Source organism: Schistocerca piceifrons, chromosome 5 (genome assembly GCF_021461385.2).
Source record: "Schistocerca piceifrons isolate TAMUIC-IGC-003096 chromosome 5, iqSchPice1.1, whole genome shotgun sequence".
NCBI classification, from domain to species: Eukaryota; Metazoa; Arthropoda; class Insecta; order Orthoptera; family Acrididae; genus Schistocerca; species Schistocerca piceifrons.
Window position 1 is genome coordinate 53,124,086 of NC_060142.1, and position 24,613 is coordinate 53,148,698.

The following is a 24,613-nucleotide window of genomic DNA, read 5'->3' on the forward strand; positions in this document are numbered from 1 at the left end:
CAGCCTTTGGACTCATATCAGTCATTCTGAAATGTCCACCACTTGTAGTAGAAAGGTGGTGCAAGTAACAATGAAATTTGCTGCCACATCCTGCAGTGACTCAATGGAAATGGATTCAAATGCCACACAGATCGTTGATGTAAGCTAGTCCAGCGTAGTGGGATGGTTCCGGTAGACAGCGTCTTTCCATGTGCCTCACAGAAAGTAGTAACAGTGGGTCAGATCAGGAAAATATGGAAGCCACTCCATCACTGCCCCTGTGGATTCGTAATACTCCAGTGTAGTGACTCTGTTCCCAAAGTATTCACCAAGAAAGTGAAACATCTGTATGGTGATATTTGAACTGGCTCTGTCTTGGATGAACCACTCAGTGCCTGGTCACTCCTCCCTCACTATCTGTCTGGCAATGAATTGTTCCAAAATTGCAACATAATATTCTCGCATCATTAATCACATGAAGAAAGGACCAATAATGCATCTGATGCATATCACATCCTAAATGGTAACTTCGGGAGACTACAGTGGTTTTGCTTCGCACAAATGGGGATTTTTTGGAACTCTGAAATCATCAGTTTTGTTTATTCATGTCTCCATTTAGGTGGAAGTGTGCTTCAAACACCCAGATGAAGCCAGCATCAAATCCTTCATTATCAATCATTGTGATAATCTGCTTCACAAAGTTAGCCCTCTGTCACACAGGTTTATGGTTATGGCCTGGTGAGTTGAGATTTTGAATGGAAACATATGTAGGATGTGTCTCAGTATTTTCTGCATTCTGGAATGCTTCAAACAGTCTCTGCTGTAACTCTTCAGACCAGTTTCCTACCGAGCGAGGTGGCGCATTGGCTAGCACACTGGACTCGCATTCGGGAGGACGACGGTTCAGTCCCGTCTCCGGCCATCCTGATTTAGGTTTTCCGTGATTTCCCTAAATCGTTTCAGGCGAATGCCGAGATGGTTCCTTTGAAAGGGCATGGCCGATTTCCTTCCCAATCCTTCCCTAACCCGAGCTTGCACTCCGTCTCTAATGACCTCGTTGTCGACGGGACGTTAAACACTAACCACCACCACCACCACCACCACCACCACCACCACCAGTTTCCTTGGATTTTGTTGAACAAGTCCAAAAACTGTCGCGACACTTTCAGGAATAACTACAGTTTGACTGGGGCCAATATTGCCTGTTAGATCATCAGCCATGCTGCATGTCCATTGGAATTTGGTGAAGAGATTGCAAATACCTTTTGCAGTGGACCCTTTTGGAACATTAAATGGTGTTTGAAAACTGTGCCTTGTTGCCATAGGGTTGTATTCTAACCTCTGGTTTTTCTGTGCCATAAAAACACATTGTTCAATGGAATATGTGATTTCAACCTCTTCCTCCAGTCCATGAACCTCCTTTTACATTTCAATGGTGCAACTGGTCACTCTGAGCTGCAGTGCACTATTTATAGGCACTACATATTGTAATTACAGCACCATCTGTTGGCAGCTTTATGAGCTATTTCAAAACTTCTGCATAAAATTCTTAAAGCTTTCACAATCAACATACCATTTGTTGCACTTATCTGTCGATCTTAGTTTTCAAGATATTTAATTTTGAAGACAGGGATTCCTTTGCTGGACACCTTGATTTTGAAAGCAGGGATTCCTTTGCTGGACACCCTGTGAATGCCTTAGCTACAGCCTATGGCCTGTTTCCAGAATGAATCTTTCATTCTGCAGTTGAGTGTGTACTGTTTTGAAAGATCTGGGTAAATTAAAATGTTGTGCTGGACCATAACTTGAGTCAATATCCTTGTGTTTCACAGAGAATACTCTTACTAACTAAATTAACTGAGGTTATAGGTCTGAGTCTTGGTTCAACACAGTTTTAGTCTACAAGGAAGTTTCAAACCAGGACCAGGCTGCTGCAAAAAGAAATATTCAATCTGGAATCACACGAGCTCTCTTTCTGAGTAGGAGTCAGCATCTGAGTATATAAGGAGCTCACACTTGTAACATGTTCACTACCTTAAAATTACATGAACTTTCCACATTGATTTATTTTCAATTTCACTAATAGTCACATGTGAGTCCTCATGCACAGTTGCATATGCAGGATTGATGATGATCTTATTAAGGATGATCTTTATAGGTTATGGTTCTCTTTTCTATCTTTAGACTTAATGCTAGCAGAAACATGTAAATTGAGACAATGTAGGCAAACCATAAGCTCTATAAAAAGTTTGAGTTGTTTCTGAAACATTTTGTTTCAGTGGAATGTAAAACATAATTCCTTTCATAAACTTTTGACGTGCGTAAAGCTATAACCATGTGGAGAATTTTTTGACTTCCAGAAGCTGTATCATCATGTGGCAGGTGTGAAGGTACCCCATACCATAAGATTTGGCCAGTAGTTGTTAAAACAACGATACTGCATTGGGGAAGTACCACTCACCACATCTGTGGCATTCAGTAAGCCACATGTGCCTCCCAGGGTTGTGCTAAATTGCAAGCATCTCAGGGAGCTCAGCATTTGTTTTCTGGATATGGGCTCAGCGAACCCAGGTTTTCTGAGCTGGAGGCTGGTAAGTGCCAGTAGTCCTCTGTAAGTGTAATCTCTGGACACGCTCCAGTGACCACTATGTGCAGTAGTGCCACTAGTCCTCTGTAATCTCTGGACACACTCCAGTGACCACTATGCGCAGCGGTGGAACATTGTGTCTCACGAGGACTGGAGATTTTGACTTAGTTACACAGATCACAAGGATGGTCAACACCTCCACAAACAAAACCCTCAGTCTCAATATGTGCTGTGCATCAAAGAGCCTTTTGGCTGTTGACGTGAAACAGTTGTTAGCAGGCAACCTCTGGGGAAACAGGCGCAACTCAGTTGTATAAATCTTACCAGGCACATGGGGCTCTGTCTAGTTGGACCCTTATTTTCCTAGCTGTTTATGGGACTGAGACGAAACCCTCAAACTCTACTCTTTCAACTCCCAGCAGAAGGGGTGTACCTTTGGTGGGTATCAACACAAAATCTAAGAGGATGGCTTGTGTAGCCAATCCTCCTGACCCTGGGATTATTCAGAGTACTTCAGTTTACAGTTACAGAATGCATGCTGCTTGTCAGAATGTGTTTTTAATAGTTGAAGGGAAAGATGGCAACTTTAAGAAAGTCCCGCCTTTCTACATTCTAAAGGGTTTAGAGGGCACTGCTGGCACTTTAATATATGTCAACCATTTGTACGATGGGACACTGTTGTTTGGAACTTCTAGTTCCCAATAAGTAATGGACCTCCAGGAAGCTACCTGCCTCAGGGAAAATACACTCAAAACTGAGCTACACAACTTCTTGAACTACAACAAAGGTGTTGCATCATGTAGGTATCTGATAGATATTCTCAAAGATAAACTGAAAGTTGAGTGGACCCAGGAAGGTATCATTGATGTGCAAAATATAATGAAATGGGGGGAATGGTGAGCTGGTTAAAACAAACTCCTTTATCCTTATTTTCAATAGCATGATACTTCCAGAGCATGTCAAAGCAGGTTCCCTTTTTTCATATGTGAAGGATTATGTCCTGAACCCAGTGAGATCTTTTAAACGCATTGGGAACAACATGTTTGGGTATAAGGGAGAAGCCACTTGTGACAAATGTGATAAGGCTGCTCCTGAATGAGTTGGTTGTTCATCTCCTCCGAAGTGTGTAAATTACTCTGAGAATCACACTATCTGGAGTACAGATTGCAGTGTCATTCTTGAAGAAAAGAAGATATAGGAGCTGAAAACAACAAAACTTATCCCATATGGTGAGGCAAAAAAAGGAAAATCTGTAGAACCATGGAGCTTCCCTTATCCATTTCTTTCACTACAGGTCTTAAAAAAGCTTGTTCCAAAAGTCAATTCTACTATGAAAATGGAGGTTGCCAGTGTTGGTGGTATTACTTGCATTTGCCAGTGCTCTCCTAAACGTGCTGTTCTTCGAGAGCTCATAGGTCCACCCATAACATCAGAAAAGGCCACAGTTGCTGACATCTGGGAGCCTCCGGCACCTTAAATGGGAGGCACCAGTAAATAGATCAGCACTGACACCCCACTGCTGCAGACATTCCTGCTATACCTTCTTTGGTGAAGAAAGCAAATGGGAAGCACCAAATACAAAAGAAGACAGGCTCTAAACCGTTAGACCATGTAGACATCATTCTGTCTGACACTTCACATGATTTGTTTTCAGAGTGAATGGAATATGAAGTCTGCCTGTGGCAACCATCTCCCTGCATGACTGAGGCTCAATCTGTTGCGGGCTGCCCACCTCAACAGAGGGACAGTGTCGTAGTGCAAATCCCCTCCCCACCCTCTCCCCTACAGTAAATGGCTCCCGTATTACAGTAGAACACCAGTGAGTTCACAATACGTTTGGAGGAACTGAAACTCGTAACACAGGAACAACCCATGTGGTCGCATTTACAAGAAACACATTTTGATGCTACCTACTGATGCCCCTGTGCTCTGTGGCTATATCTTCTATTACAGTGTTTCCCAGCCTTTCTGAGACCATTATCCCTGAATGCAACCCGATATCAGCAAGTAACCCCCCCCCCCCCTCCCCCACTATCAACATTGCTTTAGAATGAAAAAGAATTTTCTCTGAACACTTTCATGTTTAAAATGACAGAAAACAAATTATATTTTGTTTTTATAGGTGCTTTATTAAACCAAGTATAATTCAATGAGACAGTTGTTGCTGTTTGTTTCTAAGAACATTTTTTTTTAAGAATGTCGAACCAGTTTTCAGTGCATCACGAGTGTTACCTGTAACTCCGTCTTAGAAAAGAAAGCTAACTATCCACATTGAGGATTGACACTTGTTACAAAACATGCTTCCTCTGCACCACTTCTCTTCATAGCGATACTTGTTTGACCCACTTTCTGCACTCTTATTTAAAATCAACCAAAGTAAAATTCGTGCACTATACTTACGCCTGGCATTTGTACATCACTTGATTGCTGGACTCCTTACTTCCGAACTGGCAGAAATTGGAAGATATCGAGCTGTCACACTTTGTGCCTCACCACTCCAACTATTATTATCATCATTATTATTATTATTAATACAGGTCCTGTATCATCATACTAGCCATTACGTAGTTACTGTTGTGTTGTGTTGTCTGTTGGTTTGTTTATTTTTATGAAGGGAATAAAGAAGCATTTTATGGTCTACTGTGGAAACTAGGTACAACTCGGATAAGGTATTTTCATTGGATATCTAAGCATATGTGACCTATAAATTTCAATTTTGCTGATGTTGATGCGAGGCACAATGTATGTATGTAGTGGGTAGGCTGTGTGTGGAAGATGTTACTCACACTTTCGTTTGACAAGCTGTAATATATACCACAGTGTGTAACACATTAATGCCAGTATTTGAAAAAAAATGCAATTATTGGCTTCTTATATAATCAGTATTACAGTCTAATGAAATACTGATAATATTGATTTTAAAAATAACATAGTGTCATGACCGAAACACAATTCAACCCTATTGGTTTTACCCCTCAGAAAATTGCATTTTATCCCTCAAGAGGCAATTACCCGAGGTTGGTAACCACTGCTGTATTGCAAGAATGACCGGACTGGGGTAAGAGCCAAGGGAGGGTCACTTTGTTTGTCCATAACAGACACCACCCCTCTCCTTATTCCCTAGTTACTAACCTGCAAGCAGTTACTTCTAAAGTTCATGTGGGTTGACAGGTTACCATGTGCTTTGCATTTACCACTGCAAGAAGTTATAGATTCAGAGGCTCACAGAGATCTTATAGAACAACTTCCCCACCCATTTCTTCTACTGGGAGATTTCAATGCCCATACTGTATTATGGGGCTCCCACTTTAATTGACCCAAGGATTGAATTCTAGAGAGCCTCGTGATGTCTTGGGAGCTGTGCATCCTAAACACAGGTAACCTTACATGTTTCAATGCTACTACTGTGTAATCCTCAGTCATCGACCTCTTCTTTCTGCTCTGTGGCCCTCACAGATTCAGTTCAGTCAGAAGTTACTAACGACTTTTGTTCCAGTGACCATGTGCAGGCTTGATTCAGCACTCTCTGAGGCTCTTGATGCTGTACCCAGTCATGACCAAATCCACTACAGCACTCTGTGCAACTTGAATATGGTGTCCAAGGAAGTCCTCTCACACTGTTTTAATTCAATATGGCAGATAGGCCAATTTCCAAACTCATGGAGGGATACCTCTCCTTAGGCTCAGAAAGGACTGAGTGGTTCTCACTAGTTATCGAAATGTCAACTTAATAAGCTGTAAGATCATGAAGTGAATCATTCCCTGTTGTCTGATCTGAGCATTACAGGCCAGCCAGCTCCTTAGCCACTCACAGTGTGGATTCAGAAGATGTTGATCCACTGTCAACAGCATGGCTTTGCTAGAGATGGCTATCCAGCAAGTTTTCCTACATGAACACCATCTTATAGGTGTATTCTTTGACCTCAGTAAAGTGTGCAACACTAATTGGAGACACAGGATTGTAGGGCAGCTCCACCAATAGGGCTTCTGTGGCGATCTCCTCATCTTCATTCACTTGTTCTTATGTAAGAGCTTTTTTGGATACCGATTAGGTTATGTGCTGTTGTTGTGGTCTTCAGTCCAGAGACTAGTTTGATGCAGCTCTCCATGCTACTCTATTCTGTGCAAGCTTCTTCATCTCCCAGTACCTAGTGCAACCTACATAGTTCTGAATCTGCTCAGTGTATTTATCCCTTGGTCTCCCTCTATGATTTTTGCCCTCCACTCTGCTCTCCAGTACTAAATTGGTGATCCCTTGATGGCTCAGAATATGTCCTACCAACCGATCTCTTCTTCTAGTTGAGTTGTGCCACAAATTTCTTTCCTCTCCAATTCTATTCAATACCTCCTCATTAGTTATGTGATCTACCATCTAATCTTCAGCATTCTTCTGTAGCACCACATTACGAAAGCTTCTATTCTCTTCTTGTCCAAACTATTTATCGTCCATGTTTCACTTCTATGCATGGCTACACTCAATACAAATACTTTCAGAAACAACTTCCTTACACTTAAATCTATACTCGATGTTAACAAATTTCTCTTCTTCAGAAACACTTTTCTTGCCATTGCCAGTCTACATTTTATATCCCCCCTACGTTTACCATCATCAGGTATTTTGCTCCCCAAATAGCAAAACTCATCTACTACTTTAACCGTCTGATTTCCTAATCTAAGTCCCTCAGCATCACCAAACTTAATTCAACTACATTCCATTATCCTCGTTTTGCTTTTGTTGATGTTCATCTTTTATCCTCCCTTCTAGACGCCGTCCATTCCATTCAACTGCTCTTCCAGGTCCCTTGCTGTCAATGTCATTGGTGAACCTCAAAGTTTTTATTTCTTCTCCATGGATTTTAATTCCTACTCTGAATTTTTCTTTCGTTTCCTTTATATGCTATCAGGTAGTTTTGAGCAGGAGAATAGTGACCCACAAGGAAGTGTTGCCGTAGCCATCAGCAACATCACATCTACAGTAAGGAGTCCCATACAATGCTCCTTTTTTGTGGTCGATTTTGCAGTTTGATGTTCCTCCTTTTTACGTTTCCTGCAGATAACTGTGTGTGTGTGTTTGTGTGCATTCATTTTAACTGTTCTTGTTGTATCTGATTGCACATGAAGGACACAATTCTACCTTGTAAAAGCTGTCTGAGGTTTTTGGAGCCTCATTTTTTATTCCGAACTGTTGTGGCTACTGCACCTAAAGAATCTGAAGGCAAGGGCCCAGAAGGCACTGAATATCTTAAAGTGCATTAGCTACATGTCTTGGGAAGCAAACAGGTTGTGTCTGCTCCAGTTTTATAGCACTTTTGTGACATCACTGCTGGACTGTGGGCCCACAATACATAGATGAGTGACACCTTACCTGAAGATCATTGATGCTATCTGCCATGAGGGAACAGGCTAGCTATAGGTGCTTATATGACCAGTCTTGTACCAAGTATCTGTGCTGAGCCTGGAGACCGGTCACTTATCATCCAGTGACAGTTCCTCATGGTGCATCAAGCACATAAGATCCTTGCGGCTTCAAATTCACTTCTGTACCATACTGTTGCTCATCCTGTTATGGAACGCCTTTTTTCCAGTAGTTGATGAGCAATGAGGATGTTCGGAAACCATGTGAAGCACAAGTTTGAATCCATTGGTGTGGTCAAGTACAGGCCCAAATCCAGGGTTGTAACCAACTGCCACCCAGGTTACTGCATAGGCCCAGAGTAATTTTAGATTTAGTGCAGTACAGGAGAAGTTGTAGTCCTTCTTATGATTTTAATATGATTTTTCCAACATTTTAATTTAGCTCCACAATTATGTAGCTGTATGCATGGATGGGTCTGAACAGGTGTCTCCATTGGCTGTTGTGTTGTTTTCTGTGATTGTGTCTTCAAGGGTCAGTTACCTACAGAGTCCACTGTGTTTCATGTCAAATTATGCATGATACTGAGGGCGCTGAAGCAGATATGATTTGCTGCTCCTGCTAAATTCATTCTTTGTTCAAACTCCCTGAGTTCTCCTCAGTTTCTACAACGCTTATACAAAGGAGAAGTAGTAGTCCAGGATATCCAGGATGTCCTTCTCCTCTTGCAAAGGCTATGGAACAAGGTGTCTTTCTGTTGGGTGCTAGGGCATACGGGTAATAAGGGGACTGAAATGGTGATGTAGTAGCCAGGGAGGCATGTTGCAACCCTCAGTTTGTTCAGTGTGCAATCCCCCTGCATGCTATTTGCCTTGTTGTTCAGGTACAGAGTCATGCATTGATGGGAAGACGAGTAGCTGGCAGTGACACACAACAAACTGCATGTAATAAAGTCCACAGTTACAGCCTCACACACACACATAAACGATATTGCTCTTACTTTGGAAAATAGTCTTATTTGCAGCTGAACAACCTCAGTAATTTATATATTACCCTCATCTTTGTTTCAAAAAATAAAATTTCTTCTTAAAAATGTGACAGCTCATGCACAGTGGTGAATCACAAGGAGCATCAGTTGAAGGAAGGTATATTTTCAGATACTGAAGATGAGATACATGGTCATGTCTGTATCTGTGAAGCATGCACAACCTTCTCAGTGTATCTGCTGTATATCAACAACTACATACAAGGATCATATTGCAATAGGAGATATGAAAATGCTCTGAATAAGTTTGCAAAATCTACAAATTGTGTGATAAAATGAACAAACTAACCATAATGAATGGGACATTTAGAATTAAATTATGTTCTTTGGCTGTTTGGGTCATGTTTGAATTAGCTGAGACAAGAGTGGTACACAATTCTTTTGGAGGTGTGGGTGGGGAGGGGGGGACATTAAAGAAGTATTCATAGATCATATTCAAGAAATGCAAATAGAATCCTGTTTACATTAGCAGCTGTAGATGGAGGCTACTTAGGATAATGGACTTGCGTTTGAGAGCACCAGAATTCCTATCCTAATGTAAGCTCCCTGACTTCCATGGTTTCTTTTAATAATTTCAGGTAAGTCCATGAATTATTCCTCCTGAAAGACAGTGGTTAACATGCTGTAAGACCCTGCTTCGATTGAGGTAGTGCTACATGTGATAGTTGTATTATTTCAGTGGTATTTTTTGTGTTATTTGTTGTTTCCTGTGAGTATATATTTGTTCATGATGCTGAATGAGGATAAACCCAACAACTCCAAAAAAGTTATGGAAACTTTTTTTGTGCTGTTATGTTATTTACTCATACTAAAATATTTTATTGAGGTAATTTATTAGTTATAATGGAATAAAAATATGTTGTTCACTGTAGCAATGTTGTATTTTTGTACCATTTTCAGAAGAAAGTCTTGCCCATCGTGTGTGTCTTCTTGTTGTTGAGCTGCACTTATGCACATATCAGCCAGAGAAAGCTTTGACCCTGATTGCATACATTGAAAACCAGTTTGTTTCAACAGACACTGTAATATCTTCTGAAAAGGAGATTAAACCTTTAGAAAAGGAACACAAAGAGAAAAAGGTTTGTCTTAAGTAAAGTAAAAAAAAGTTCTGAGTTTTATTGTATGAAATGCAACTCATAACTGAACATTAATAATTTCTTATGAGCCATTAAATTAGAAACAACTGGAGGAGGGTGGACAGATTCGCAAATTGAAAAATTTAGTTCATTCGCTAGCTTTTATTACTTTTAAATAGTTCCTTTGTTTGGATGAAAGCTTCACATCCAAAAATCATTCCCGCACCTCCAGATTACTCTTCTACCATTCACTATGTACCAAATGGAGTGGCATTTGAGAGGACAATAGTTCAGCATTTAAGTTTTTCATACTTTCCCTAAATTATTTAAGGCAAATGCTGGGATGCTTGCTCTAAAGAGGACAGGTGATGTCTTTCGCCAGTCTGAGCTTTTGCTTTATCTGTAATGACCTTGGTGTTGACATGATGTTAAGCCTAATATTTCTTACATATCTCCTCTCATGACAATGTTATTTTCTCTATTATGAGGCACTGTGAGATGCTTGATCATGACTGTTTATCACATAACAATTTGGATGGTCTCATTTTAAAAAGCTCACAGGTACCCTGCATCATGTACTGTATCTCCGCCATTAGAAAAGTATATCTAATTCAGAAGTGACTGGCTTGTCAGACTGCTCATGTGATCTGTAGGCTTCAAATTCTCTATTCTTTTGGCAAAGGGTTAAAAAAAAATATTTGACTGTTAAAAACACTGAAAACAGAGAAATGCTATTCTTTGCATTATGTCTCTGCCACCTCTCCAGTTTTCATTGTTGTTAAGTAAATGCTTCACTTCTTTTTCTAATACTGCTCTAGTTGCTTTCTAAACATAGTTTATTGCATGTCCTTTTTAATAATATGAACAAAAGTTGTCAGCCAGATTTGTAAGTTGACTATGAAATATATCTCCTCTTTTGCTCTTTTCTATAAAGACTCAAGTGTTATTAACATAAACATTTGCTCTTACTGAAATATTACATAATTAGATAACTTATAATAAAATTCTACACTTTACAGACTGTTTCAGTTGATGCAGCTACAGATGCATTCCATTTGAAATTATTACAGTACAGAGCTCGTTGTTTCCTTCTCACTCACACTTTGAAAGCATGCAAAAGGGAAATTAAGAACTTAGTTACATCTGGAGGAAGGGTGAGCATTATGAAAATATTTATATTGTAGACTGCTACATATTTTTGTGTAGTCGTCAAAATTACATTAACACTAGTCTTCGTAATGTAATTGGCTGTGAATGATTATTATGATCAGTGTTCAATTAATCTTTAGATCTGTTACCATTTCTGACTTTTAAGAAAATCCCAGAACAAAATTTTAATGGATATACTTCTGACGCATGGAATTACTTAACGTATTGTGTAATAAGACATACTAATTTTAGTTTTAGGAAACAAAACAGGGTGGAAAAAATAAATTGAAATGTGCTCCAGATGAAATAAGTGGTTCAGTCAGAGTCTACTAGAGATAGCCTAGAAGAAGGAAATAAACATTGTAACGTGGATGGAGCTGTGCTCAAATCTCAGATTGGTCATTCAGATCTAACTTTTCCATGCTTAACTTAAATTTCCTGTGGTCAATGCTATTACAGTTCCTTTGAAAAGACTACAGCTTATTTCACAGCACAACTTTGTGCGAAAAGAGCTTGCTTTCAATTTCTAAAATCAGTATCAACCATAGAAAATGTGGTTCTAATCTTCTTTTTTTGCTTATGTAATTTTCAGACCACAAGAAAAGAATTTAAAAAGCCTCTAGAATAAAACAAAGTAGAATTCCGAATAATTCTTGTAAGGGTGATAAAGTTTAATGTAGTTTAGATAAAGTTTTGTAATACTTTTTTTTGCACGTTTCAGACAATGGCAACTGCTTTTCTGAAAGGGAATCTGGAATATCTGAGAGGAAATTACAGAAAAGCTATAAAAGCCTTAAGCTCTGTCCCACAGAACACACTAGCATTTAAGTAAGTGTGTTACTCTTTTAGTGAATATAAACTGTTACCTTAGAGTTCAGAGTACTAAATGTCAGTCTTATTTTCATGTAGCTGGTAGGTATAGTATAGTGAAATATAATCTCTACCTCAACAGTTGTTTACTACTTGTCAGTTTTTCTTGAGCTTACTGTTACTCTGCAAGAAGCACCTGTTAGTTCAGGAGTTGTGGTATAAATCCTATCAAATAGTTGTATTGACAACTTGTTTTGCCTGAAATTACTGTTTGAGTATACTTCAATTAACGAGCTTCACAAAATAAAATTTTTGTTGCAGGGATTGTGGTGAATCTACTTCAGTGTTGTTTTATAACAACAATGGATGCATTCATCATTATATGGGCAAACCAAATCTTGCCTGCTTTTACATGCAGAAAGCTTTCCAGGAAAATGAAAATGCCTTGAATAGCCTGTCGAAACCAGAACCTGGTTTGTACTGCATTCTGTATTTTCAATTTAAATTTGATCTTTGTTTATCCTTATTCGTTGTTCTGATTACTGAGTATTACTAATAGTAACAAAACTGAGTTAATTCGTGTGAATATTGTGCTCTTCTTTTTATGAAGAAAGATGTGTGTGTTACTCATACTCGTGATTGGTGAATGTATAATACTTGTTATATGACACAGTGGTAATTACCATTTGTTCATATTTTTCACTTTTACATCTACATCTATACTCTATACTCTGCAAATCAAGATAAGTGCATGGCAGAGGGTACTCTCGTCATGCCAGTTACTAGGATTTCTTCCCATTCCATTCGTGTATGGAGTGTGGGAAGAATGATTGCTTAAATGCCTCTTTGCATGCTGTAATTAGTCTAATCTTATCCTCACAATCTGTATGTGAGTGATTTATGTTGGTGGTGTAGTATATTCCTAAAGTCATCATTTAAAGCTGGTCCTTAAAACTTCATAATTAGGTTAAAAATCAACAGTTGAGATCGCAACACTTTCAGGTCATGTTGAAGCCATCTTCAGAATTTTTGGCAACCTATGGCTGGAGCTGGCAGCTCCTCAGTTTTCTCGTGATACCATGGTTGTACACAGTGTACGATCGTGGTATCAGGAGAAAACCGAGGGGCCACCAGCACCAGCCACAGGAGGCCAAAAATTCTTTAATGTAAGCTGAAGCTGGTAAATAAACAAATATTATTGCATCTTCAGAATTTTTGGCAACCAATGGCTGGAGCTGGCAGCTCCTCAGTTTTCTCGTGATACCATGGTTGTACACAGTGTACGATCGTGGTATCAGGAGAAAACCGAGGGACCACCAGCACCAACCACAGGGGGCCAAAAATTCTTTAACATAAGCTGAAGCTGGTAAATAAACAAATATTATTGCACTCTCAACCATTGATTTTTAACCTAAATATTGCACCATATTGCTACACTCCATAGACAATATTGTATAAATGTATGAACTTTATAAGTAGGTTATAACTAGACTTTCTTGGGATAGTTTCTGTCTATAGTCAAGAGTCTGCCAGTTCAGCTTCTTCAGCATCTCTGTGATACTTCCCCACAGATCAAACAAACCTGTGACCATTCGTGTTGCCCTTCTCTGTATATATTCAGTATCCCCCGTTAGTCCTATTTGGTATGGGTCCCACACCCTTGAACAATATTATAGAGTGGGTCACACAAGTGATTTGTAAGGAAATCTCCTTTGTAGAATGACCACATTTCCCCAGTATCCAGCCAGTAAATGGAGTCTGCCACCTGCTTTTCCCTCGACTGAGTGTATGTGATCATTCCAATTCATATCCCTACAAAGTGTTACACCCATGGATTTGTATGAGTTGACCTTTTTGAGCTGTGACCATTGGTGTTATAGTCATAGGATACTTAATTTTTTTTTTTTTTCATTTTGTGGAGTGCACAGTTTTACATTTCTTAGCGCCACTCTGAGATCTGATCAAGATCTCAATGAATATTTATGCAGCTTCTTTCAGACTATAGTTTGTTATAGATAACTGTATGATCTGCAAAAAGTCTGAAGTTATCCAAAGTTACTATTAATATTATCCTCAAGGTCATTAATATACAACATGAACAGCAGGGGTCCCAACATACTTCTCTGGGAACACACCCGAAGTTACTTCTACACCTGATGATGACACTCTGTCCAAGATAATATGCTGTGTCTTCCCTGCCAAAAAGTCCTCATTCCAGTCACAAATTTCTCTTTATACACCATATGATCATACTTTTGACAATAAGTGGATGTGGTACTCAGCCAAATGCTTTTCGAAAATCAAGAAATGCTGTATCTACCTGATTGCATTGTCCAGAGCTTTTAATATGTCCTATGAGAATAGTGCGAGTCGGGTTTTGCATGATCGATGTGTTCAGAATCTGTGCTGATTGGGATGTAAGAGGTCATTCTGTTTGAGGTATTTCATTATGTTTGAGCCCAGAATATGTTCCAAGATTCAACAACAAATCAATGCCAAGAATACTGGATAGTAGATTTTATGGATAACTTCTACTACTCTTCCTGTAAATGGGTGTGACCTGACCCTTCTTCCAACTAATGGGCACGGTTTTTGGTTTGGGGAATCTGTGACAGATTATAGTTAGAAGAGAGGCTAACTCAGATGCAAATTCAGTATAGCATCTGATAGGGAATCCATCAGACCCTGGAACTTTATTTAATTTTAATGATTCCAGCAGTTTGTCAACACCCCTGACACTAACGCTATTTCACTCATCTTTTCAGTGGTGTGAGGGTTAAATTGGGTCAGTTCTCCTGGGTTTATTCTTCGTAAAGGAACATTTGAAAACAGGATTAATATTTCAGCTTTTGCTTTCTACCCTCAATTTCAGTTCATGTCCCATTCACAAGTGACTGGACACTAACTTTGGTGCCACTAACAGCCTTTACACACAACAAGAATTTCTTTTGTGTTTTTTGGAAGCTCATTTGACAGTATTTTGATAGCATAATTATTGAAGGCTTCACTCATGCTCTCTTGACAACCAAACACATGTCATTCTGCACCCCACTATCTGTAGCCTTCTGATTTGTTTTACACCTATTATGCAGTATTCTCTGTTTCTTTGAATTTTTTTTTACAGTGACTGTATATGATGGAGAATCCCTGCCATTAGAAACTGTTCTACTCTGTACATATCTATCCAGTGTATGGCCAACTATTCTCTTAAACTTGAGCAATAGTTCCTCTATGTCAGGGCCGGCCAGAAATTCTGCACGCATGCGGTGCTCCTGCACATGTGCAACTTCCGAGTCACAGCGTGCACGCCGCAGCCGTCAGTGTTCATGTAGTGCATGTTTCTACGCACAGATGTCGCTTTATCCACTTGCTGAGATACTCTGTACTGGCGCATTTTAGTGCTCTTTCCACAGCTTGCAAGCCAACCATGGGAAGGTATTTCGCATATTAAACAATTAAAATACTGTCACAGTCTACTCCTTGAGGCGTCTACTTTTATGTTAACATTTTAACCCAGTAAGACAAGTAATACAGTTAACAACCGTGAGTTTTTATTAAGGCAGCTTGACTGACGGCACGTAAATACGCATAATGTTTTTGATCTAGTATTTAGGAAGAAGTGCACTTAGCGACATCCAACGAACCTTAGTCATGATTTCAAATAACATTAAACCAATGCAATTACACCCACATAATTTCTGTCTCGCTGACCTCTGAACAGAATGACAACCGCAGACCTCTCGATGATCACCTGCTATTTCAATACCATTATTGCTATATCTTTCATCAGTTCCGTCTGAAATCTGTGTAATAACCGACAATTAGATGAATGTTATGTTTTATCGACTTCAGCTGAGTGTAGCCCTTCACACATTTAAAAAAAAAAACCCTAAATGTATCTATACAACAATCGGTTTAATGACCAATTTTCCTGATAATAATGTAACATGGAGCAGAATGAGGCAATAATGCACAGTTAGTAAACACTAATTTTTAATTATGAAAGGAATAAATCCAAAAACGTTTATCACTGGTCATGCGAAATGATATAGTTAATATCGGGCACAAAAGCACGGCTCATTAACAAACGCAAGTAATTGCGGGAGATTTTCATCACTGGTGCTTGATTGAAACGACTGAGAGCATAGATCTGCCGTCCTTTGCTTTTTCACAGTACCTGCCATTTCTCAGTTCTTCTCTGTTAAGGTTACGGTCACCAGGGGTAAACGAGACTGGGTATGTTGCGCTCTTGCTTGTACCACATAAACAGGGAAGAGGAGCCGACGCCGTTCATTTAGGACACATGTCTAATAACAGATGTTGCTGTCGCACACGTGTGCACATGTGCAGCACTTCTGCATGTCTGCACACTGTGCAGCGTTTGGCCGGCCCTGCTCTATATGCTCCTGTCCTGTGCTGAAAGTTTCAAGTTCCTCATTGAGACGTGACCTTATGTATCCAACATTTTACATTGGTAATTGTTGTGCGTAATTCATATTAGATTTTTCTGACAGGATATGCACATTGGTTCCAGCCCACTACTGTGTGAAATGTTAATGTTATATTATTGTTGGACACTTATTTTTGGATATTCTAGGTGTTTATTCATATTGGTACCTGCTTTATTGCTTCCAACCTACTACAAGGCTTGATTTTTGCCGTGCTTCGTGCTAGTAGTATGGCTTATTTGCCAGTTTTGTCATCTCACGCTAGCATGTATACCAGGCTCCCATCCACTACTGTGCTAGATATTACACATTTATGTTAGATACAGTATCTTTATACTGATTTTTTTATATTTTAGCTTCACATGCTATTGTTATGTATCTTCATTTTTATTTCAATAGACAGTCATATGATTCCCTTTCCCTTTAGTTATAAGCAGGATGTAATTAATGGCAATTGTCTTTCTAAATTGATTGTAATGTTTCCATATCTTATCAAAAAACTGCACTCTTACTCTTTATGAGAAAAGATGTAGCATTATGATGATTTTAGGAAACATTTGATCTCACTGTATGACATATTTTTAATTCCTCTTTGTTCACATTAGCACTTTTGTGGTGCCTCCAGCCTACTGCAGGGCTTGATGTTTGTTATGCTCAACACTCGTTATGTGATGTACCGGTAGTCATAAATTCTGCATCTCACATTAGCATGCATGATGGTGTGCTGAAAAGTAATCACCCTAAATTTTTTATGTGAGAACTCTTTAAATAAAACAAATTTTATTAACATTCTACATCTTTATTCTTAATGTCTGCATTTTTATTTATGAACATAGTGAATCTGGCAATGAACACATTGCTTTGATAATTTTAAAATGATGTACCTAACTGATTGACCATTCATATAATGTAACATAGGTGTTTACATATACAGGGTGTTTCAAAAATGACCGGTATATTTGAAACGGCAATAAAAACTAAACGATCAGCGATAGAAATACACCGTTTGTTGCAATATGCTTGGGACAACAGTACATTTTCAGGCAGACAAACTTTCGAAATTACAGTAGTTACAATTTTCAACAACAGATGGCGCTGCGGTCTGGGAAACTCTATAGTACGATATTTTCCACATATCCACCATACGTAGCAATAATATGGCATAGTCTCTGAATGAAATTACCCGAAACCTTTGACAACGTGTCTGGCGGAATGGCTTCACATGCAGATGAGATGTACTGCTTCAGCTGTTCAATTGTTTCTGGATTCCGGCGGTACACCTGGTCTTTCAAGTGTCCCCACAGAAAGAAGTCACAGGGGTTCATGTCTGGCGAATAGGGAGGCCAATCCACGCCGCCTCCTGTATGTTTCGGATAGCCCAAAGCAATCACACGATCATCGAAATATTCATTCAGGAAATTAAAGACGTCGGCCGTGCGATGTGGCCGGGCACCATCTTGCATAAACCACGAGGTGTTCGTAGTGTCGTCTAAGGCAGTTTGTACCGCCACAAATTCACGAAGAATGTCCAGATAGCGTGATGCAGTAATCGTTTCGGATCAGAAAAATGGGCCAATGATTCCTTTGGAAGAAATGGCGGCCCAGACCAGTACTTTTTGAGGATGCAGGGATGATGGGACTGCAACATGGGGCTTTTCAGTTCCCCATATGCGCCAGTTCTGTTTATTGACGAAGCCGTCCAGGTAAAAATAAGCTTCGTCAGTAAACCAAATGCTGCCCACATGCATATCGCCGTCATCAATCCTGTGCACTATATCGTTAGCGAATGTCTCTCGTGCAGCAATGGTAGCGGCGCTGAGGGGTTGCCGCGTTTGAATTTTGTGTGGATAGAGGTGTAAACTCTGGCGCATGAGACGATACATGGACGTTGGCATCATTTGGACCGCAGCTGCAACACGGCGAACGGAAACCCGAGGCCGCTGTTGGATCACCTGCTGCACTAGCTGCGCGTTGCCCTGTGTGGTTGCCGTATGCGGTCGCCCTACCTTTCCAGCACGTTCATCCGTCACGTTCCCAGTCCGTTGAAATTTTTCAAACAGATCCTTTATTGTATCGCTTTTCGGTCCCTTGGTTACATTAAACCTCCGTTGAAAACTTCATCTTGTTGCAACAACACTGTGTTCTAGGCGGTGGAATTCCAACACCAGAAAAATCTTCTGTTCTAAGGAATAAACCATGTTGTCTACAGCACACTTGCACGTTGTGAACAGCACACGCTTACAGCAGAAAGATGACATACAGAATGGCGCACCCACAGACTGCGTTGTCTTCTGTTATATCCTAGCCAGTAATGCCACCCGAGCCCGCTGCCAAAAGGTTGGCAGCATCAAAGTCCGGACGCTGTCCGCATAAGCAGCGCCAGCGAGACAGCAAATCGCCGCAAGTCTGCGCGCGCCACCGCTGGCTTCTACCTTCTTAAGCGCTGGAGTCGCGAGCGCTAGGACAGTTCTGTATTCGCCGCTCAGTTGTATACTCACCACCGAACTGTGTACTTGCTAGTCAGTTGTGTGTTCATCGCAGCAGAGTTGTTGTTTGTCGTCAGCCGACACTGACCTAGCCGCTCCGACTCGAACTAGACAGATCTCTGTAGACACGGAGTTCACTACTGTGTTTCTGTATCTTCGTTAATAAAGATAGGTACCGACTTTTATTTAATCAGAGCGTTTGGGTTTTCATCTTCTGTTCACTGTTCCAGCGGACCGGTCGGCCCGCTATTAAAAGTGTGGCGGTGACTTCGTAAGCCGTTTCTACAGCGAATTGTTTGTCGCTATGAACGCCGCCACAAAATCTTCTATATCTTTCACATCACTTGCAGCGCCATCTGTTGTTGAAAATTGTAACTACTGTAATTTCGAAAGTTTGTCTGCCTGAAAATGTACTGTTGTCCCAAGCATATTGCAACAAACGGTGTATTTCTATCGCTGCTCATTTAGTTTTTATTGCCGTTTCAAATATACCGGTCATTTTTGACACACCCTGTAGGTGCTGCATTAGAAAACTGAATGAAAAGTCCAATAGTCGGCAATAGATGTTTTTATTGTAGTTGATTAGAGACTCTAATGGTTTCACAACTATTAAGTTGCATCTTCTGGTGCGTATCTGTACAGAAATTTTTATAAATTAATACTCTGACAATGGGGAAATTAAGTTATCTGAGATATTTTCAAAGTACTGAGTGAATAGACTGAAATAAGGAAGAAAATATTATGCATATTAGTAAATTAGGTGTGGATTTCATATGCCCCACAATGAATGGGTCCATTCATTTATAATGAATAAGAATTGCAGTTTCATACTAAAAGATGATTTACTTACAATGCTATGTCATGTGGTATGAAGAGCTATTACAAAATGCCACAGAGTAACAGATTGCAGGGCTAGCCAATGTTCTCAGCCTTCTTCAATGGGTAAAACAATCATCAATGATGAATGTTCAGGCTGTAAAAGTGAAGGAATGAAATTAAGTTTCAGGAACTAATCCTTTACTAAAAACAGGGAAGTGGTAACTAAAATAAAAAAAAGAGATGGGGACAGTCTCGTGTAATATGGAGCAATGGGCAAAAACAAGACTGACCTGTTTTAGAATCATGATGAACTGTCTGTCACTTGATCAAATGAAATATGTTCCTGTGGGCTTATGTCAAGCAACAGATGATGTTCCCCATAAATGTTACTCAGGCAAATATTGGGTCCTGCAATGGCTGACGGAAATGAATAAATAAAGTTAATGATGAAAGCTAATAAAATTAATGTATAAGAATATACTGAATAAAATTATTTAACAATGGAAACTGCAGGTTGGAATATTAACAATGTAGGAAAAGATAAATTACTCCTTACCATAAGGATGGCACTTTGAATTGCAGACAGGAACAGTTAAGACACTTACACATAAGCTTTTGGCCACAGCCTTTGTCAGAACAACAAAAAGAGAAATAGACACCATTCATTTACAGAAGCTAGCACATCTGATGCACACGTGACCACCAGCTTCAGCAGCTCAGAATGCTAGCTGGTCTGTCTGCAACTTAAATTGACATCTGTAATTAGCAATCTGTCTTTTCCTACATTGCTTAATAAAATTATTTTAAACACGTTTTGGGGTCATCAATAAACAAAATAAAGAAGATTATAGCTGAAGGTCAAATTTACTGGAACCTGACACACCTATGTGTAAATGGCTGAGAACACAAGCTACAAAGTGTCCAGTCCAGTGTGTTGCTGGCTGCCATCTGGGTACTGGGGTGATTGAGGAAATTGAACTAAGGCGGGCACTATGGAAGATGAGAGAAACTCACGGCTAGTGATCTGCTGAGGAATTGCTGTTATCACCTGAACTATTAAGACTTGCCTATGTGTAGTACATAAGAATAGATTGTGGGTGTTACAGATATAATAGTGTTAAGAAGGTGAAAAAAATTTTAAAAATCTTGCTACTTATTTTTGTAACATAAAAATAAGTAGCATCAGGCATGAAATTTAAATTTATTACTTCCTTACTAATAGCTATATCTACAATATATTTTACAGACAATATTCACATATACCACTGAATGAACCTGCAAAAATATGTCATTGTACAACAAATTGTTCAGGATATATGACATCATAAATATTGAGATGCATGGAAAACTAAGCTGATAGGAGATGTGTTTAGTCGTTGACAGGTGCACGCTAAAGAGAATGAAAAGCTTACTAGTTTGGGGGGGGGGGGGGGGGGGGGAATACCGTTTGCGCATCTGTATCCAAAAGCTATATTTTGTTTATTCTTCATCATAATAGCAGATTAACCAGAGAGGCAGCAGGCATGTAATGTAGGCTAGCAATGCATGAGGGAGGAGTGACATGTGCATGGGCTATTCAGGTGACTCACAGACACCAGAGTCAGTGAGGTGCAGTGGACAATGAAGGTGATGTGAAGGATGGAATGGGATGCATGGCAAAACAGAGGAAGGGGAAACTGTTGGGTAGACACTTTGGGAACAGTGGGTTAACTGGGACTGAGGCCTGGAGGATTTCGGGAGTGAGGGATGGCGAGTTGCACTCCTAGACTGTGCACTTACCTCTCCCTCCTGCATTCCTAATTCCCAGCCCACACACCTGCTGCTGCTGCTGGTGCCAGTTGTGGTGGTGGTGGTGGTGGTGGTGGTGTGTGTGTGTGTGTGTGTGTGTGTGTGTGTGTGTGTGTGAGCGCGCGTGCGCGCGCATTTTAGCTCATCAAAGGATTTTTTTCCACAGGCTAGCAAAGTTTTCACAAAGTTAAAAGTTTGACAACCAGGTGAGCTTCTCTGAAGAGATTCAGCAATTGGATATTTACTCAGCCTCTGGCTAATGTTTTCAGATAATAATTTTTTTTTCTTCCAGTAATTTTCGGGTCTGCAGTTGGATCCCATCAACATTCTGCGACAATATTTCGGCCCAGAGACGTCCGGCCATCCTCAGGTGAGTAGACGAAGTACTGAACAGACCTGATGCAGTCATGGTATTTATAGTGAATTCCACGCATCCAGATCGTACTGGCAATTTACAGTGCATGCGTTAGGAGGTGACATGCCCTAGGCAGCCAAGTTGTGTGTGCTGCCCTCAGTGGTGAAGTAAGAACAAACTATTCACTAACAAGGGAACCTCCCCATCGCACCCCCCTCGGATTTAGTTATAAGTTGGCACAGTGGATAGGCCTTTGAAAATTGAACACAGATCAATCGAGAAAACAGGAAGAAGTTGTGTGGAAGTATGAAAAAATAAACAAAATATACAAACAGAGTAGTTCATGAGCAACATAGACAACATCAAGGAGAATGTGAGCTCACGGGCGCCGTGGTCCCGTGGTTAGCGTGAGCAGCTGCGGAACGAGAGGTCCTTGGTTCAAGTCTTCCCTCGACTGAAAAGTTTAATTTTTTATTTTTAGTTTATGTGACAAACTCTTATGTTTTCATCACTTTTTTGGGAGTGATTATCACATCCACAAGAAAACCTATGTTGGTCAAGGTAGAAGAATCCTTTTACCCATTTGCCAAGTGTACAAGTTAGGTGGGTTGACAACATATTCCTGTCTTGTGACGCACATGCCGTCACCAGTGTCGTATAGAAAATATCAGCCGTGTTTTCGTGTGGAGCAATCGGTTGACCTATGACCTTGCTATCAAATGTTTTGGTTCCCATTGGAGAGGCACGTCCTTTCGTCTACTAATCGCACACGTTTGCAGTGCTGTCGCAAAACATAGACGCTAACCTTATTACAGTGAACAGAGACGTCAATGAACGAACGGACAGATCATAACATTGCAAAAATAAAGGGGGTAAACTTTTCACTTGAGGGAAGATTTGAACCAAGGACCTCTCGTTCTGCAGCTGCTCACGCTAACCACGCTCGTGGGCTCAGACTCTCCTTGATGTTGCCTATCTTGCATATGGACTACTAAGTTTGTATATTTTGCTTATTTTTTCATAGTTCCACACAACTTCTTCCTCTTTTCTCGATTGATCTGTGTTCAGTTTTTCAAGGCCTGTCCACTGTGCCAACTTATAACTAAATCTGAGGGGGTGCGATGGTGAGGCTCCCTTGTAAGTATCGACAGAGCATGTCAATTACGTTATGACTGCATCACTTTAATAATAGGATTCCAATTTTTATCAATTTAGAAGCCATTGTCACGATTCATTAAATTATCAGCAAGACGTATTTCCACGGATTCTTTAGTTACAGAGTCCCAGAAGCTGGAAACCGGTGCTAAAATTTTGATGTTGGTGTATTCCATTGAATGTCCCATGGAAATGCAATGTTCTGCCATTGCTGATTTTAAAGGTTATCGCAGACGCATGTGTCTTTAGTGTCCTACACAGTGTTCATGGACTGTTTGTGTCGTCTTTCCTATATATGCAGAGCCACACTCACAGGGCCATCATCCTGCACAAACCACCAGTGTTCTCAGTACTTTAATTCATAGGGTGCATGTAATTTCGGATGCTGATAGCCTTCATGAAGAGTTAATGTGTCTGGAGGAGGTTTTTAAAGAGAATGGCTATATTTCGCATCAAATACGGAAGGCCATGCACAATTATAATAACAAGAAGCAACGCTCTGAGGAGACTGATGATGACTATAAATCAACCGCATTCCTTCCATATTCCAGGAACATGTCTTCTAAAATAGGAGGCAGATTGCTTGGGAAGAATAATATTAATGTCATCTTCCATCCACCAACAAAGAGCAGGACCTTAGTTGGATCTGTTAAAGACAATTTACAATTGCGGGTGTTTATAAAATTCCCTGTGACTGTGGCTCTGCATATATAGGTCAGACGACACAAACAGTCTACGAACGCTGTGTAGAACATGAAACACACACCCATCTGCACTGGACTCACATTCGGGAGGACAACGGTTCAATCCCGTGTCTGGCCATCCTGATTTAGGTTTTCCGTGATTTCCCTAAATCGCTCCAGGCAAATGCTGGGATGGTTCCTTTGAAAGGGCACGGCCGACTTCCTTCCCCGTCCTTCCCTAATCCAATGAGACCAATGGCCTCGCTGTCTGGTCTCCTTCCCCAAACAACCCAACCCAATCCAACACACTCGTCTGCTGCAACCTTTAAAATCAGCAGTGGCAGAACATTGCATTTCCATTGGACATTCAATGGAATACAACAACACCAAAATTTTAGCACCAATTTCCAGCTTCTGGGACTCTGTAACTAAAGAATCCGTGGAAATACATCTTACTGATAATTTAATGAATCGTGACAACGGCTTACAACTGAATAAAAATTGGAATCCTATTGTTAAAATGATGTGGTCACAATGTAATCGACATGCTCTTACTTCACCACTGAGGGCAGCACACACAACTTGGCTGCCTCGTGCATGTCACCTCCTAACGTACGTGCTGTTAACTGCCAGTACGATTCGCCTGCTAGGAATTCGCTATAAATACCATGACTGTATCAGGTCTCTTCAGCACTTCGTCTACTCACCTGAGGATGGCCAGACATCTCTGCGCCGAAATATCGTGGCAGAATGTTGATGAGATCAGGCTGCAGACCCGAAAATTGCTGGAAGAAGAAATACGCCGGGAAAATTTCAGAAGCCACAATAAAATATTTAGTTGTGTCATTACTGTAGAGTTGTACTCAAAATAATTAACAAC

General features: G+C 40.2%; 1 protein-coding gene across 2 annotated transcripts in view; it reads left to right on the forward strand.

The window, feature by feature from the left end:
- LOC124798480 (CCR4-NOT transcription complex subunit 10-B) overlaps window positions 1-24,613 on the forward strand; it is a 161,524-nt gene that overhangs the window by 35,366 nt on the left and 101,545 nt on the right. For both annotated transcript variants that reach the window (XM_047261916.1, XM_047261917.1), the window contains exons 3-6: window positions 9,865-10,043; window positions 11,060-11,194; window positions 11,911-12,017; window positions 12,321-12,472. In XM_047261916.1, coding sequence (XP_047117872.1) covers window positions 9,865-10,043; window positions 11,060-11,194; window positions 11,911-12,017; window positions 12,321-12,472 — 573 coding nt within the window. The remainder of the gene's footprint in view (window positions 1-9,864; window positions 10,044-11,059; window positions 11,195-11,910; window positions 12,018-12,320; window positions 12,473-24,613) is intronic.